Here is a 19,661-nt window from a genome sequence, read left to right on the forward strand (position 1 = left end):
ACCAGTTACCACAAATGGAGCAACTTATTAATGTAAATTTAAATCAATTGCTATAGATTTGTTTTCAATTACTGTATACTGTATAAGTTAAAAGTATATCACAAAAAATAATAAAACACAAACTTCATTTTATTTGAAAAATATATTAGTTTTTATTGTATCGACAAAACACACTATAGTTTAACATTCATTTAGGTATCAGTTTTACTTTAATGGCAGGATGATTTAGATATAATTTATTGTTATAACAATAATAATAAATAAATAATAAAAATTTCTTACGAATATGTTAAAATGCTTAAATTCAATTGTGGTATTTGACAAAAAGTGGTTACAGTAAATGTTAGATAATTAATTTTGAGTATAAAATAATGGTCATCGAGATATACAATAATAAAACTAGTATATATATACTTAAATATAATATTAATTATAATAATACTAATTATACTTAAAAATTATAGTTGTAAAAATATATAATTAAATGATATTATGTTACTTAAGTTAATGAAAATTATAATACACATAATGCCGAACTTATTACAATTAATGAGTGATACATATTTATCACTGACCAATTTTATTTAAATGTTTATACTAATTTGTTAAAACTAAAAAAAAAATGTTTAGCTAATTTTATTGTTCAAAGATTTTAAAATTAAATATTATTTGTAAATGTAGATAATTAATTAATCATATCTACTAAATATGCAGCTTATAAAAAATAATTTTAACATACTTTAATTGAACATTATGTTTACCAAGAATTATTTAATTATTAATTATTAACTAAATAGGTACTTCATAAAATTTACTATTATTTGATTAAAAGTTAATTATTTATTTTAATACAGATAATTGACATAATAAAAGTATACAATCATTTATAATTTTTGAATCAACTATTGTATAACAGTTGTTCACATTACAGTTAAAATGTAAAATTAAATACTAAAAACTTAAAAAAATTAAATTACAATTAAAATCTTATAAATTAAGTAATTCTTTATAAGTTATTGACATGCAAATAAGACTTATAAAATTCATTCTACAACTAATCTTTACATTTTAAAATTATAAGAATGAAACCACAAATTATATTTAATTAATATCAGTATTGTTTATTGTTAGATTTTAGTTATTGCATTTACATATTATAATATGGAATATCATTCTAGGATGTGATTGTACAAAAAATATAATATTTTGATTTATCAATATAAAAGCACTTGTCCAGAAAAAAAAAACATCTATAATATTTGTCTTTTAAAACCCTGTAGTTCATTAATTTAAATTGGAAATTGATTTTAAATACCAACATACCTACTATAAGATATATTCACATGGATTGATAAACAATCATATTTAAATAAAAATTGTATATATTATTGATAAATAGTTACATAAATTATATTTAATTTGTTCAAAATTGTTTTTATTTGATTTTGTTGGTATTTAAATTTTAAATGATGTTACCTATATTTATTGAGTTGCAATTACACATTATCCTTTGCCTCAAACTGCTCGGTCAATTCTGATACCAGCTCCCTGAAAACTACAGGGCTGACATTTTGAGACAATTGATAAAAGACAAACCAATCACCGATCCAAAATTTCTGAGTTAAAGTTTTTAAGTTTTCATAAGAAAAGCGATCAGTTTTTGATCTTAATAAAAATAAACGGAAATAGGGGACCATAATGACAAGTGTACGATATACAAAGTTTAATACGCTAATTATGGCAACAAACCATAACCAAAACCATAAAAATACATATATTTTTTCGTTAAGATTGTTTTGTGACAATATACACATACCGTCCAGTTTCTGTATGGTTCCAGAAGGACCGAATTTATTGAACGTACACTTGGTGACTAAAGGAAACACTCGAGACATTACATCATTACGATCTTCAGGATTCATTTCAATCATTTTAAACACATCTAAGCCATAGGTTCTAAACTCACCTTCAAGAAACAGGTCGATAAAATAAATCTGAAGAAATACATTGCACAAGTTAAAGATCTCGCATATGAAAAACCGAATAAAATATAAATTTTGTGAGTGTAGGTTGTGGACAAAGTAGTTTATCAACGATTGCTTGTGTTCGGATTCAAAAGAAAATGGACTGTTGAGGTCAAGGACCAATGCCTTCATGCGTCCAGCCTCCCATATTTTCCAGACATACCTAGGGAAGTAGAAAAACATGGCCTGAAAGAATAACACAAAACATACCCACTGGTAATAATTATGGTACTTGACACTATCAACACCCTCTTCGAAACTCGATACACCTGGATGCGCCATGGTTTTGCCTGCCTTTCCAGTGATACGATTGGGTATGGTGAACGTCGAGTATATCCAACAGTATGTGTCCATGACATGGCTTGCAACACCATCAACAATGCAATCAATTGGGTCGCCGAAGTACTGCCGTAATGTTACTATAGTCGAGCAAAATAGTAGGATTATAAGCGTCGCCTTATAGTGCAATTTGAATACGATGTTGTCGATGCATATTTCGTCGATTTTCAGTAGTGCCTTTATAGATCCAAAAACGTCAATCATGTTGTAATAGTTCAAATGAAGTGTGCCTTGCGAGTTTAAAATTTAAAACCGGATGTTACAACAAGCCAAAATGTCTTCGTAATAAAATTCAAAATAGTAGCGAATTAGACAGTTGCGAATGTAATGTTATTAAAATAAATATTTAAAGGCGCGAATGCTCGAACGCAACGCGCACATACACCCGAGTCACAGACAGTGTTATGGACGAATTAACGACTACACACTACAACCAACAAACGCCAATGATCAACAGGTGACCGAGGACCGACTGAACGACGAACAGCGCGACGGTGGTTGTTGCGGACGAAATAAGAATCACGAACGACACACCATCAATGGCAGGTGCTGGTGAGTATAGCCGTTTGGTTGCAGCGTTGGACTCGTCGAAGGTACTGTACTGGTGTACTACTGTGGTGGTGTAATCGCGCACGTGAACAAAGAACGACAATGGTGTGAGCGAATACTCGGGGTGAATTGCCAACTATCTTGCGGTCAATTGGTGGTGGAGTGTTGTCGTTACTGCCACCATTGCCACCCGTCAAACAGTGCTGACCTCCCGGTAACATCATAATTTTTTTTCCATGTAAAATCTTGGGTATTAAATGGTAAAAGGGATGTAGATGAAAACCGTTGTCCATAAAGGATCAAATTGGAAGATAAGAAAGAACATACCTATGATAAATTATAGAACTATGAAAAAATCAAAAAATTTGAATTGTTATAAAATAACGAAAATATTTATTCTTAGTTTAAATAATTAATTTCTTTGATGTTTAAACGTTAAATGTCTATAAAAAAATTATGTTTTTAATAATTAGATTTTTTAGTTCCAGTATTTTTCCTCTTAAAGACCTTGGAAGATGTTCATATTCTTATTTGCGGATCTTCTTGGTTCAAGCACGAACGTCTAGAATTTTCCAAACGATTTACTTTCAACACGAGCCATTTACCTATACAATTATGTCACAATCATAGAATCGATATTCGGTTAGTCGGCAGCACGATTTAAGGGAGAATGGTTGTGCTAATCGACCAAGCGATGTACCAAGTGCAATGTACCTCAGACGAATGGACCGACTATTATAGTTTCATCTAGCGTCAGTCTGAATATGTTTTTATAAATCGTGCTAATAGCAGTAATCGTATTTTATGATTTTTTTAAATAATTATGTTTACTTATCTACATAATATCTAAAAGCTAGTAAATTATCATCACAGATATATAAATATATTTTTTTATAAAATTTCTGTCATTTTCATAAACGCGTCTTTCTCCTGCTCCTTGAAATTGTTGGACGCGCAACCATTCTATCTTAAACCATGGTCGGCAGGGAGCAGCACTGCGTTCAGTAGCTCCGCCGCCGATTCGCGACTTGCCGAAAGCTACGTTGGCACAGGTACGTTACACTAGCACCACAACCTAAACCAAATTCTTCAAAATTGGTTCCATGCGTTAGTGACCGATTAGTAACCATTCGTAACCGAAAATTCGGAATTCGTAACCTAAACCGCGTACCAGGAAAACCGATTTTCCTAACCGGGCGCTGGCGTAACGTCACCGGCACCCGCACATGACAATAATCTTAAGTAGATTATTTTTATCCTAATTATACTTTTTGCATATATTTTTTATCTAAACTACCATGTCCTTGATCAAAAGTATTTTCGAAATTTTTTTCTCCATAATTTTAAATTTATATATTTTACATGCCTTATATAAATTTGTTTTTTATTATTTGTTAAATTTCACTATGTTTACAAAATGTATACCAAAATTATGTTAAGAAATGTTGTTGAGTATTAAAAGAAGAGGAATACCTATTTTATTCATTATTTTATTTTTTATTCATATTGCAACATACATCATTGTAAAATCAATACATTCCTCATTTTGTTTTGAATCTAAAATAAAAATAAAAATAAAATTACTTGTAATCAATAAAAAATATGTTTTTCAACTAATATATTATTTTTTAATGTTATATTCAATAAAAAAATTGAACCGTAAAATATTTATTAAAAATAATCAAAAAGCTCAAAAAATAAATAAATTTTTTTTAAATATTTATATTTTTAATTAACAAAAGAGAAAAAAAAACATTATCATTTATAAAATATTAATATTTTACAAGTATTTATTTTTTAAGTCCTTAGCTACTTACGTATATTCATACCAATATTATTTATTTATTTATATGGTAAAAATTATGATAACTAATGATAAGTACATAATTTATTTCAAACTATGGAAATTTCTTTTCCAATAGATAGTGTTGGTTTATCGTAACGCATTTGATTAGCACTGCTAAAGAATATTTTATATTTATATAACAAGTTAATTTTTTTTACTAAAAACAAGTTTATTTGGGTTGAAAATATACTAAGGTGATGTAGTTTCCTAATTATTTTCTGAGTTTGCTATTTTCATTCTAACGATTTTAATTTCATTAAAAGTTCAGTTTTTGTACTTTTAACTAAAAATGTATCAAATAAATGGTACAATTATCTTGCCACATTAAAAACAAATTCATATCTTGCTTCGCGCTTGAAATTAAAAATATTTTTGTTAATATATTTTTTGTTTAACTTAGATATCTTAGTTGTTATTTTATGAGAGGTAATAGGATAATTTTAGGACATATTCCTAAAATCAAGTATAAACCAAATCATACAATAAATACCTTTATTTGTAAATTTTCTATATGATATAAAAATCCATAATTAATAGTGCACTACTTTGTGCCACTGTTAAATTATAAATAATTATAAAAAATAAATGTTTCACCTTCTGTTTAACTGTTTAAGTAAAATATAAAATAAAATAAAATAGGTAATGTATTGTTTTAAATTGTGAAAATTAAAACTTCAATATCTAGTGTTTTTGAAGGATTTATATTTTGTATTTTCATTTTCGTGTCATCATATAACTCCCATTTCCTATTTGACCTATAAGAACATGCAGTATAGTGTCCAACTGCACATCGAAGACCACTTCTGTCACTGCCATGAAAATTTCGGTGCGCCGTAACTCCGCACGGATCGTCACCATTTTATAATATATCACCTTAACTCTGCATACAAGGTTTTTTTTCGACACATTAACTCCGCATATGAAGTTTTTTTTAACACCCTAACTCCGCATAAATGATGTTTTTTAACACTGTAACTCCGCACATAATTTTTTTTAATGTTTAAATACAAAATACAATACATGTTATTAAAGTTAAATAAAAATAATATTAGACTGCAGATAATACTAGATAATTATAAAATATAAAATTAATAATAATTAATGCATACAAAAAAATCGTCATTGTCGGTATAAAATGTATCTAACAAAAATTATAATAATTAATGCATACAACAAAAAATCGTTAAAATTATAATGTAAGTTAAATACTATATCTATCTATTTGGTTGTTATTATATAATTCGATTTTTTTTTTTATAAATTGTATATTATTTTTTTGTTTACTTCTAATTATCCTACTTTCGTTATTATCGGCAGAATTCATTCTTATATAAGAATCCGTCTGCATAGCTAATAAATGTTTAATTAATGATGTAAATAAATCACCAAATTTGGCGTGAAAAAACTCACAGTTGTTTGTAGTTTTTTGTATGCACTTCCATCCAGTTTCGCCTGATTTTAATTCTGTATACTTGGAATATTTATAATTATTTTTCACTAACAGCACATTTTTTCGTTGACTGTATATAAAACTTATTTCACTTGCCATTTTTAAATGTAAAAGTAAAACTTAATAAAATAAATTTGAAATCTAAACCTGATAGACAACTGATCAGTGATCACTGTCAATTCGTTGAGTTACTAAGACACGAGAAATTAATCGGTACACAATAATGATAAGATATTGCATTGCGCCATTGCAGATATAATAGTTTAATTTCAACATGGTTTTACACCGATATAGGCATGGGAACTTTTGGTGTTAAAAATATTTTTAGAATGCGGAGTTACGGTGCGTTCGTTTTTTCAACCGTGCGGAGATACGGTGCGTTTGTATTTTCGACCATGCGGAGATACGATGCATGCGGAGTTACGGATTCACAAAACACTTTTATTCATGCGGAGTTGCGGTGCGTCCGAAAATTTATAACACCTCTTAACTTATACATTTTTTTCTTTTACTATTAAATGGTTTTCGATTGACTGAAGATTTGATTTATATGATTTAGCGAAATTTTGATGAATCAAGTCTAGTGGAACAGTTTCTATGTCTGGCATGCTTGTTGAATTCTCTAAACCTAAAATAAAACCATTGAAAAATTAATATATGTTTTAAATTTTTTATATGTACCTATGATATTAAAATTACTTTTAGGAATTGAGTTTAGTTCAACTATAATGTGTGATGTTGTTTCGATAACTGAATGCCTTTCATTTCCACAATATACACATAATGCCTTGGTATTTTTTATATATTCATCTATTTCAGTTTGAACACTAAATTTTCCGTTATAAACGTTAAGTGACAACTTTGCAGAAGTGTGGTGTAAATGAGGAACAGGACAAAGATTGTTTTGGCATTTACTAGATGTTTTAAATGATGGCATTTCAACTTTTGGTGTTCTACCCATAATAAATTTTAATACCAATCGTAGGGAATTAACAACATACACCAGGAACTGTATAAAATCTTAAATGAGGTGTAATGAGGTAATGACGATTGTCTCAATAATGTAAACCCACCGGCGCCGTAGACATGATTTAGTTCATTTATGTGCATGTTTCAACATGCGTAATAGACCAAAATAATATAGTAATATGTATAATATTGTCCAATTTATAAATATAAACTTATATTATTGGCTGATTTTAAATTATTATATTTTTTTTACCTACTATATGACTCGTTGTATCGAAATTTATACGAATAAAAATAAAAATATGAGTACTAAGTATTGTAGTAATAAACTGGCACGTGCGTAATTTGCACTGGTGTTGTCATTTGCGGTATTATTTAATAATGTTCTTGAAGAGCTCGATTTATTTTCGACACATCTACAGAAATCAATTACAATAACACGCCTTGACGTTAACGTATGGTGTGTGCTATTTCCATAGTTTGAAATAAATTATGTACTTATCATTAGTTATCATAATTTTTACCATATAAATAAATAAATAATATTGGTATGAATATACGTAAGTAGCTAAGGACTTAAAAAATAAATACTTGTAAAATATTAATATTTTATAAATGATAATGTTTTTTTTTCTCTTTTGTTAATTAAAAATATAAATATTTAAAAAAAATTTATTTATTTTTTGAGCTTTTTGATTATTTTTAATAAATATTTTACGGTTCAATTTTTTTATTGAATATAACATTAAAAAATAATATATTAGTTGAAAAACATATTTTTTATTGATTACAAGTAATTTTATTTTTATTTTTATTTTAGATTCAAAACAAAATGAGGAATGTATTGATTTTACAATGATGTATGTTGCAATATGAATAAAAAATAAAATAATGAATAAAATAGGTATTCCTCTTCTTTTAATACTCAACAACATTTCTTAACATAATTTTGGTATACATTTTGTAAACATAGTGAAATTTAACAAATAATAAAAAACAAATTTATATAAGGCATGTAAAATATATAAATTTAAAATTATGGAGAAAAAAATTTCGAAAATACTTTTGATCAAGGACATGGTAGTTTAGATAAAAAATATATGCAAAAAGTATAATTAGGATAAAAATAATCTACTTAAGATTATTGTCATGTGCGGGTGCCGGTGACGTTACGCCAGCGCCCGGTTAGGAAAATCGGTTTTCCTGGTACGCGGTTTAGGTTACGAATTCCGAATTTTCGGTTACGAATGGTTACTAATCGGTCACTAACGCATGGAACCAATTTTGAAGAATTTGGTTTAGGTTGTGGTGCTAGTGTAACGTACCTGTGCCAACGTAGCTTTCGGCAAGTCGCGAATCGGCGGCGGAGCTACTGAACGCAGTGCTGCTCCCTGCCGACCATGGTTTAAGATAGAATGGTTGCGCGTCCAACAATTTCAAGGAGCAGGAGAAAGACGCGTTTATGAAAATGACAGAAATTTTATAAAAAAATATATTTATATATCTGTGATGATAATTTACTAGCTTTTAGATATTATGTAGATAAGTAAACATAATTATTTAAAAAAATCATAAAATACGATTACTGCTATTAGCACGATTTATAAAAACATATTCAGACTGACGCTAGATGAAACTATAATAGTCGGTCCATTCGTCTGAGGTACATTGCACTTGGTACATCGCTTGGTCGATTAGCACAACCATTCTCCCTTAAATCGTGCTGCCGACTAACCGAATATCGATTCTATGATTGTGACATAATTGTATAGGTAAATGGCTCGTGTTGAAAGTAAATCGTTTGGAAAATTCTAGACGTTCGTGCTTGAACCAAGAAGATCCGCAAATAAGAATATGAACATCTTCCAAGGTCTTTAAGAGGAAAAATACTGGAACTAAAAAATCTAATTATTAAAAACATAATTTTTTTATAGACATTTAACGTTTAAACATCAAAGAAATTAATTATTTAAACTAAGAATAAATATTTTCGTTATTTTATAACAATTCAAATTTTTTGATTTTTTCATAGTTCTATAATTTATCATAGGTATGTTCTTTCTTATCTTCCAATTTGATCCTTTATGGACAACGGTTTTCATCTACATCCCTTTTACCATTTAATACCCAAGATTTTACATGGAAAAAAAATTATGATGTTACCGGGAGGTCAGCACTGTTTGACGGGTGGCAATGGTGGCAGTAACGACAACACTCCACCACCAATTGACCGCAAGATAGTTGGCAATTCACCCCGAGTATTCGCTCACACCATTGTCGTTCTTTGTTCACGTGCGCGATTACACCACCACAGTAGTACACCAGTACAGTACCTTCGACGAGTCCAACGCTGCAACCAAACGGCTATACTCACCAGCACCTGCCATTGATGGTGTGTCGTTCGTGATTCTTATTTCGTCCGCAACAACCACCGTCGCGCTGTTCGTCGTTCAGTCGGTCCTCGGTCACCTGTTGATCATTGGCGTTTGTTGGTTGTAGTGTGTAGTCGTTAATTCGTCCATAACACTGTCTGTGACTCGGGTGTATGTGCGCGTTGCGTTCGAGCATTCGCGCCTTTAAATATTTATTTTAATAACATTACATTCGCAACTGTCTAATTCGCTACTATTTTGAATTTTATTACGAAGACATTTTGGCTTGTTGTAACATCCGGTTTTAAATTTTAAACTCGCAAGGCACACTTCATTTGAACTATTACAACATGATTGACGTTTTTGGATCTATAAAGGCACTACTGAAAATCGACGAAATATGCATCGACAACATCGTATTCAAATTGCACTATAAGGCGACGCTTATAATCCTACTATTTTGCTCGACTATAGTAACATTACGGCAGTACTTCGGCGACCCAATTGATTGCATTGTTGATGGTGTTGCAAGCCATGTCATGGACACATACTGTTGGATATACTCGACGTTCACCATACCCAATCGTATCACTGGAAAGGCAGGCAAAACCATGGCGCATCCAGGTGTATCGAGTTTCGAAGAGGGTGTTGATAGTGTCAAGTACCATAATTATTACCAGTGGGTATGTTTTGTGTTATTCTTTCAGGCCATGTTTTTCTACTTCCCTAGGTATGTCTGGAAAATATGGGAGGCTGGACGCATGAAGGCATTGGTCCTTGACCTCAACAGTCCATTTTCTTTTGAATCCGAACACAAGCAATCGTTGATAAACTACTTTGTCCACAACCTACACTCACAAAATTTATATTTTATTCGGTTTTTCATATGCGAGATCTTTAACTTGTGCAATGTATTTCTTCAGATTTATTTTATCGACCTGTTTCTTGAAGGTGAGTTTAGAACCTATGGCTTAGATGTGTTTAAAATGATTGAAATGAATCCTGAAGATCGTAATGATGTAATGTCTCGAGTGTTTCCTTTAGTCACCAAGTGTACGTTCAATAAATTCGGTCCTTCTGGAACCATACAGAAACTGGACGGTATGTGTATATTGTCACAAAACAATCTTAACGAAAAAATATATGTATTTTTATGGTTTTGGTTATGGTTTGTTGCCATAATTAGCGTATTAAACTTTGTATATCGTACACTTGTCATTATGGTCCCCTATTTCCGTTTATTTTTATTAAGATCAAAAACTGATCGCTTTTCTTATGAAAACTTAAAAACTTTAACTCAGAAATTTTGGATCGGTGATTGGTTTGTCTTTTATCAATTGTCTCAAAATGTCAGCCCTGTAGTTTTCAGGGAGCTGGTATCAGAATTGACCGAGCAGTTTGAGGCAAAGGATAATGTGTAATTGCAACTCAATAAATATAGGTAACATCATTTAAAATTTAAATACCAACAAAATCAAATAAAAACAATTTTGAACAAATTAAATATAATTTATGTAACTATTTATCAATAATATATACAATTTTTATTTAAATATGATTGTTTATCAATCCATGTGAATATATCTTATAGTAGGTATGTTGGTATTTAAAATCAATTTCCAATTTAAATTAATGAACTACAGGGTTTTAAAAGACAAATATTATAGATGTTTTTTTTTTCTGGACAAGTGCTTTTATATTGATAAATCAAAATATTATATTTTTTGTACAATCACATCCTAGAATGATATTCCATATTATAATATGTAAATGCAATAACTAAAATCTAACAATAAACAATACTGATATTAATTAAATATAATTTGTGGTTTCATTCTTATAATTTTAAAATGTAAAGATTAGTTGTAGAATGAATTTTATAAGTCTTATTTGCATGTCAATAACTTATAAAGAATTACTTAATTTATAAGATTTTAATTGTAATTTAATTTTTTTAAGTTTTTAGTATTTAATTTTACATTTTAACTGTAATGTGAACAACTGTTATACAATAGTTGATTCAAAAATTATAAATGATTGTATACTTTTATTATGTCAATTATCTGTATTAAAATAAATAATTAACTTTTAATCAAATAATAGTAAATTTTATGAAGTACCTATTTAGTTAATAATTAATAATTAAATAATTCTTGGTAAACATAATGTTCAATTAAAGTATGTTAAAATTATTTTTTATAAGCTGCATATTTAGTAGATATGATTAATTAATTATCTACATTTACAAATAATATTTAATTTTAAAATCTTTGAACAATAAAATTAGCTAAACATTTTTTTTTTAGTTTTAACAAATTAGTATAAACATTTAAATAAAATTGGTCAGTGATAAATATGTATCACTCATTAATTGTAATAAGTTCGGCATTATGTGTATTATAATTTTCATTAACTTAAGTAACATAATATCATTTAATTATATATTTTTACAACTATAATTTTTAAGTATAATTAGTATTATTATAATTAATATTATATTTAAGTATATATATACTAGTTTTATTATTGTATATCTCGATGACCATTATTTTATACTCAAAATTAATTATCTAACATTTACTGTAACCACTTTTTGTCAAATACCACAATTGAATTTAAGCATTTTAACATATTCGTAAGAAATTTTTATTATTTATTTATTATTATTGTTATAACAATAAATTATATCTAAATCATCCTGCCATTAAAGTAAAACTGATACCTAAATGAATGTTAAACTATAGTGTGTTTTGTCGATACAATAAAAACTAATATATTTTTCAAATAAAATGAAGTTTGTGTTTTATTATTTTTTGTGATATACTTTTAACTTATACAGTATACAGTAATTGAAAACAAATCTATAGCAATTGATTTAAATTTACATTAATAAGTTGCTCCATTTGTGGTAACTGGTTACTAATTTATTATTTTACAAGTAGTAACTTGTAACTAGTAAAGATGTAAGATACTTTTAAAGTTAATAACTGATTCAGATATAGTTGTTTGATAAATTTTAAGTTACAAGCTATTTAATTATTTATGTTGATTTCTACAGGAAGATAATGACAGAGCTCCATATTTATTTATTAGGTGACTAAATTTAAAATCCATTTTATAAAACAATGAATTCAAAAATACTTGGTTAAGTGTAATGTTTGGTCATACTTTAGAGTAGGGATTGACAAGCAATTTATATTGTAGTCTGGAAGATTAAAATAATGAGTAAATGAGGCCCAGAAGGAAAATCTTTATTTTAATAGTAATATGAAGACAAAAAAATTGTTTGATATGTTAATGGTCTGGATTTGGACCACAGTCCGCCAGTAGAGTTGTTTACTTTATAAAATGTTCAATCTGGTTTTGATATTCTGTATTGGTAAGTGTAATTGACAATGATTCTTATCTAGATTTTAGTTTAAAGCCTACGCACCATTTTGAAACGATAAGTTTGAGGACTTTGAATGTATTTATATGTTGACTTTTTAATGACTTATAAGATTGACAAAGAATTTCTAAGAAGAAATCGACTAGATTCTTTTTAAATGTATTAGTGTGGCTCTGAGGTATGGGATTCCTATACAACAGGTGATTGTATTAAATAAGAATATGATCCAACGTTTATTTTTAATTTTTGCTAGACATTTAAGAAGTATTCCTCTTTCACTTTACAATCATACTCCTACAACTAAAAGGCTTTGACTGAATTCATTGGCAGAATGTAGACATGTTATAAGTGTATGAATTTAAGTAATTTATTATTTGGTAAAATAAATACAAATTTTTTTTTAAAAATCCAACTTAATTCTGACTTATAAACTTGAATTCTGCAGCTTAATACCCATTCTCATGCTTCTAACAATCTATAGTCCACAATTTATTCACTCTATACTCTGTCACAAAAGAGAATAATCAGTCGACCAGCTGATTTTCTCCAGTGCTATGCTTTTTCCACTAATGGCCCAGTGTTTGCATTATCATGTGGTTCTCGACATGCTAATTGCATCATTCATGAAGCCCAAAAAATTATTGTTCTCTTTTGAAACTGAGTATGAGATTCCTATGTAAATATGTAATACAACTTAATTGAACTTAAAAATGAAGCTATAAAATCATTGATGGCAATTACCAATATAGACCCTTTATTTTCTAATTAATTTTTTGTTGTATGATGTTATGATAATTATGTTAGAATATTTGTTGAATGTTAATAGTTTGAAAATTTATAATTATCTGTCTAAGAACCTTGCTTCATATATTATTAAATTAAAATAAATTTTTAAATTTTTAATGAATTTTAATTTATTGGTATTTTTTTAATTTAATTTTTTTATTTTTGTACACTATGCAAATATCTATTTTTATTTTATGACTTTTATTGTTTCTTAATGTACAATTTTTCACAAATATTGAATACAAATTTTGATTGATACTATATAAACAGGTACCAATAATATTTCTGGTTCATAACTATGGCCAGTTTTCCCAATAATCATAGTTTTCTTATTAATTAATGTTTCTATAAAATGATTTAATTTTGTAATAAACTAACAAAAAAAAAAAGGTAATGGTAATCATAAGACATACCTTTTAATACAAAAATGTTAATAAATAATAACCTAGCATGTTGAAAATTTAAAGTTAAGTTACTTTTAATTAAATTACAATAACAAGTTACTTTTTTTCAGAAGTAACTTCTAACTTAACGAGTTAAATTTGTTTCCATGTATGAAGTGATAAGAGTTGTTGAATTGAGTTATTTTTTTCTTAAAATCCCTGATTTAAAAAATATATTTATTTTTATAAAAATTTGTTTTATAAGTAAATAATAATGATAATCGGATGTATCTTACATTATTTATAAATACTGTTGTATAACTTATCAATAATAATTTATAACCATGGTCTAATAGTGCATAACATAGAATCGTTATTTATATTCAGTGTTGGGTAGTAATGTAGTTGCATTTTTCAGTAACGTTATGGTAACTTTGTTATTATTATTTTTGGGTAGCGCAAGTGTAACTACGTTAATTATTTAGAAGTAACATGTCAGAAGAACGCATTACATTATAACATAAATTTTATTTTTTTTTTCAACTTCACGGAGCAGTTCTTGCCTTTGTATCCGGATCGGATATTGTAATTTTATTTAAACTATATAAGTAGATATTTATATAATTACAACATTTTCCCAGTATAATCTAATATAATTATATAAATAAACGATTTTGTGTAAATATTATTTTCAATTTAATTGATTATAAATTAGCATTTGTATAAAATAAACATAAAAAAAAGCGGGTAAGTCGTGGATGTCGCTCTGCTGTACAGTAGGTTACTGTAATGGATGGGATTAAATTTGAATGCAATGATAGGTATCATTGTATACGAAAAACGATTCTGAACGGAGATGATTTGTCAGTCTAGGATATATTATATTTAAATATTGTCATATATTCTATTTTGAAACAAATAAATTATTTTTCAATTAGGACGCATTTTGAATAAGGCATGGTTAATCAATTTTTCCAAAAACATTGCATGTAATTATCGTAGTTCATAATACTTTATATTATCATAGATATACATATACCTGGTTTGAGGATAAATCGTTATCATTACGCGATTTCATAAAAATTTAAAACTCAAACGCTCAAAACATTTTTCCTATAATGACGCTTCAAAATTTCTCTATAGCTATTTTAAGCAAAATGTATGGAAAACTTAGTGTTAAATTGTATAACCTTAGATATGAATACAAACAATATTATGTGTTTTTAACTTGCAAATATTCATGGTTTTGACAAATTTTTGTCAATATTTGAAATTCAAATGCTAATAAAAATTTAATATGAATTTCCGGTGGACATTTTTTTTTGTGATAAAGATTGACAAATTTGTAAGGAATCTTGTATTAAATTTTCAAATCTTAGGTTTAAAAAGAAAATTATTTATGAATTTCTAGCTTATAATAATTTGCGAATTTTCGTGATTTTTACGTAGGTATGTTGTCAAAATTAAAATTTTAATACATGTAAAAAAAAAAATTATGGCTATACATTTATTTTATTTTTCAACTGCTATTGTAAAAATATATTTGAGCCGTATTAAATTCTCAAATCTTAGAATTAAAAAGAAAAACTTTTATAAATTTCGATCTAAGATAATTTGAAAATTGCCGTAATTTTTACGTATTAAGTCAATATTTGAACTTCAAATGCTAATAAAAAAAAAATGTGCCTATGTATTATTTTAATTTTTTAATCACTATAATAATAACTTATGAGGAACTTTGTATTAAATTTTCAAGTATTTTGATAGGGACAAAAAATTTTTATCGACACTTAAAAAAAAATGTTCAGACAAATTGAAAATTACAGTCGTTTATAAATATCTCAAAAAAAGTCAAAATATTTTGAAAATTAAATCATGTAAAGAAAATGCCAATCCTCATAACTGGTAAAATTTTCAAGTATCTAGGACTTATACTTTTTGAATAATGACAAATATTTAAAATCGTTTCAGGATAAATCGTTATCGGTACGCTATTTCGTAAAAATTTAAAATTCAAACGCACTTAAAATTTTTCCTATAATGATGCTTCGAGTTTTCTCTATAGCTACTTGAAGGAAAACTTATGCAAAACTTAGTGTTGCATTTTTAATCCTTAGTTATAAACGCAAAAAATTTTATGATTTTTCAACTTCAAAATTACTTTCAAATTTTCGCGTTTTCGACAGATTTCGTAAAATTTTGAAATATAAACGCTTATTAAAAAAAATTGCGAATTACGATTTTTAATTTTTTTTAGCTACAATAAGAACAACTCATAAGGAACCTTGTATTAAATTCTCAAATCTTAGAATTAAAAAGAAAAACTTTTATGAATTTTTATCTAACATAATTTGAACATTGCCGTAATTTTTATGTATTTGGTCAAAATTTGAACTGTAAAATCTTATAAAAAAAATTTGTGACAATATATTTCTTTTATTTTTCAACTGCTATTGTAAAAATATGATAGGAGCCTTGTATTAAATTCACAAATCTTAGATTTAAAAAGAAAAACTTTTATGAATTTCTATCTAAGATAATTTGAACATTGCCGTAATTTTTACGTATTTAGTCAAAATTTGAATTTTAAATGCTTATAAAAAAAATTTGTGACTACGCATTTCTTTTATTTTTCAACTGCTATTGTAAAAATATGATAGGAGCCTTGTATTAAATTTTCAAATCTTAGATCAAAAAAGAAAAATTTTTATGAATTTCTATCTAAGATAATTTGAACATTGCCGTAATTTTTACGTATTAAGTCAATATTTGAACTTCAAATGCTAATAAAAAAAATTGTGCCTATGTATTTTTATAATTTTTTGATTACTATAAGAATAACTTATGAGGAACTTTGTATTCAATTTTCAAGTATTTTGATAGGGCCAAAAAAATTTTATCGACCCTTCCAAAAAAATTTTCAGAAATATTGAAAATTTCAGTTGTCTATAAATATCTCGCAAAAATTCAAAATATTTTGAAAATTAAATCATGTAAAGAAAATGCCAATCCTAATAACTGGTAAAATTTTCAAGTATCTAGGACTCATACTTTTTGAATAATAACAAATATTTAAAATCGTTTCAGGATAAATCGTTATCGTTACGCTATTTCGTAAAAATTTAAAATTCAAACGCAATTAAAATTTTTCCTATAATGACGCTTCGAGTTTTCTCTATAGCTACTTAAAGTAAAACTTATGGAAAACTTAGTGATGTATTCTTAATCTTAAGTTATAAACACAAAAAATTTTATGATTTTTCAGCTTCAAAATTACTTGCAAATTTTCACATTTTCGACAGATTTCGTAAAAATTTGAACTATAAACGCTTATAAAAAAAATTGTGCCTATGTATTCTTATAATATTTAATCACTTTAAGAATAACTTATGAGGAACTTTGTATTAAATTTTCAAGTATTTTGATAGGGCCAAAAAAATTTTATCGACACTTCAAAAAAAAATTTTCAGACAAATTGAAAATTTCAGTCGTCTATAAATATCTCAAAAAATGTCAAAATATTTTGAAAATTTAATCATGTAAAGAAAATACCAATCCTAATAACTGGTAAAATTTTCAAGTATCTAGGACTTATACTTTTTGAATAATAACAAATATTTAAAATCGTTTCAGGATAAATCGTTATCGTTACCCTATTTCGTAAAAATTTAAAATTCAAACGCACTTAAAATTTTTTCTATAATGATACTTCGAGTTTTCTCTATAGCTACTTGAAGGAAAACTTATGGAGAACTTAGTGTTGTATTTTTAATCCTTAGTTATAAACGCAAAAAATTTTATGATTTTTCAACTTCAAAATTACTTGCAAATTTTCGCGTTTTCGACAGATTTCGTAAAATTTTGAACTATAAAAGCTTATTAAAAAAAATTGTGACTTACAATTTTTAATTTTTTTTAGCTACAATAAGAAAAACTCATAAGGAACCTTGTATTAAATTTTCAAGTTTTTTTGGTCGTCCAACATTTTTTTACCGACACTTCAAAAAAAAATTCTCAAAAAAAGTGTAAATTTCAGTGGCCTATAAATAACTCAAAAAAAGTCAAAAATTTTTGAAAATTAAACTGTATATAGAGAACACTAACATAAACATTTGGTGAAAATTTCAAGTATTTAAAGTGATTATTTTTTGAATTACAACCATATAAAAAAATCGATTTGGTCGAAAACTGATTTTGCGTAAAAATTCCCGTTTTTCTGTCATTTTTTTTTTGTTTTTCTCAATTTTTTTGAAAACTGTTGGAAAATGTTTACTTTTGACCTCTATAATGCACCAAGGATCTTCAATTTTACATCGGAAACCACCCCCAAAGTTTGAAATCGAAGCATTATTTCGACTAGTTATGCTGTACACAGACACAAAAAAAAAAAAAAAAAAAAAACACACATCATTGTAAAATCAATACATTCATCACTTCGTTCAGAATCTAAAAGATTGATTTAAAATATACATTTTTTTTTTATTTAAAACTTGAATCACATAAAAGTAACATCATTGAAACTAGTTACTTTTGAAAAAAAAAGTGTAACGTTACACATTAATTTTGTACTCAGTAACTAACAAGTAATCTAGTTAACTATTTTATTTTGTAACTTATAATATAACTAAATAACTTAGTTACTTTTAAAAAGTAACTTACCCAACACTGTTTATATTATAAACAGAAAAATGATAGGGGTAACCGCTTTATTAGAAAAAGAAAATACAACAATTTACTCAGTATCCCATCCATGTTTATATAATCATTAACAGTGGCGTAATTGCGGGGGGGCAAGGGGGGGCAATTGCCCCCCCAGAAATGTTTGTGGGTGGGCAAAAGTATCATTTTGCCCCCCCACAAATAATCCACATTTAAAAAGTATTTTTAACAAGACTGTTAACATATTATTATAATATTAAAATATTTTTTTCCTCAAATTACTTTATAAAAGTTTAAATTTATTTTATGTTTCTCTTGTTGAATAATATTACAATGTTGACGTATTGTCAGTGTTATGGCAATAATTGCATTACTCGTGACTATTATTATCCGTGATTGGGGAACACGTTATTATCTTGAAATCGAGATTATGACTACAGGAACGTACGGCTGAACGGCAGGTTAATTTTAGATCAATAACAAGTAACTGATAATGGTATATTAGTATAATAAAGATAATTATTATATTATTTTGTCTTGCTAATTCCTTATATCACTGTTCAGTTGGACTTGTACTTGTCTTATTACGACATTATATTCTGTTACGTTACGATAGTGTGCTTTCCTAAATAATTATTAATTACGTTTTTTAAAAATATGTCAAATAAACGACAGTTGACGTTGGTCGATTTCATGTCATCGAGATCAAAAATAGAGAATACATAAAATGTTTATTGGAAACTCTTCTATACTGTGCTTACCAAGGTATCCCAATTCGAGGGCATAGAGAAAATGAAGATTCTGAAAACATGGGAAATTTTTTAGAACTGATGAAGTTACGAGCAAAAGATAATAATATCTTGGATCGTTACTTTTTACAAAAAGAGAAATCTTTC

The 19,661-nt window shown here is 27.1% G+C and overlaps 2 protein-coding genes and 1 pseudogene across 2 annotated transcripts; 2 read left to right on the top strand and 1 right to left on the bottom strand.

The window, feature by feature from the left end:
• LOC149061434 (uncharacterized) overlaps positions 1-19,661 on the top strand; it is a 116,441-nt pseudogene that overhangs the window by 52,874 nt on the left and 43,906 nt on the right.
• On the bottom strand, positions 1,130-2,966 carry LOC149061437 (innexin inx2-like). Its single transcript, XM_089216015.1, has one exon. It carries the CDS (start codon positions 2,565-2,567, stop codon positions 1,497-1,499), a length of 1,071 nt encoding a protein of 356 aa, XP_089072141.1. The 5' UTR covers positions 2,568-2,966; the 3' UTR covers positions 1,130-1,496.
• Positions 9,501-11,337, top strand: LOC149061438 (innexin inx2-like). Its single transcript, XM_089216014.1, has one exon. It carries the CDS (start codon positions 9,900-9,902, stop codon positions 10,968-10,970), a length of 1,071 nt encoding a protein of 356 aa, XP_089072140.1. The 5' UTR covers positions 9,501-9,899; the 3' UTR covers positions 10,971-11,337.

Source organism: Diuraphis noxia, unplaced genomic scaffold, assembly GCF_037042655.1.
Source record: "Diuraphis noxia isolate RWA-SAM2 unplaced genomic scaffold, SU_Dnox_SAM2 contig0001, whole genome shotgun sequence".
Lineage (NCBI taxonomy): Eukaryota > Metazoa > Arthropoda > Insecta > Hemiptera > Aphididae > Diuraphis > Diuraphis noxia.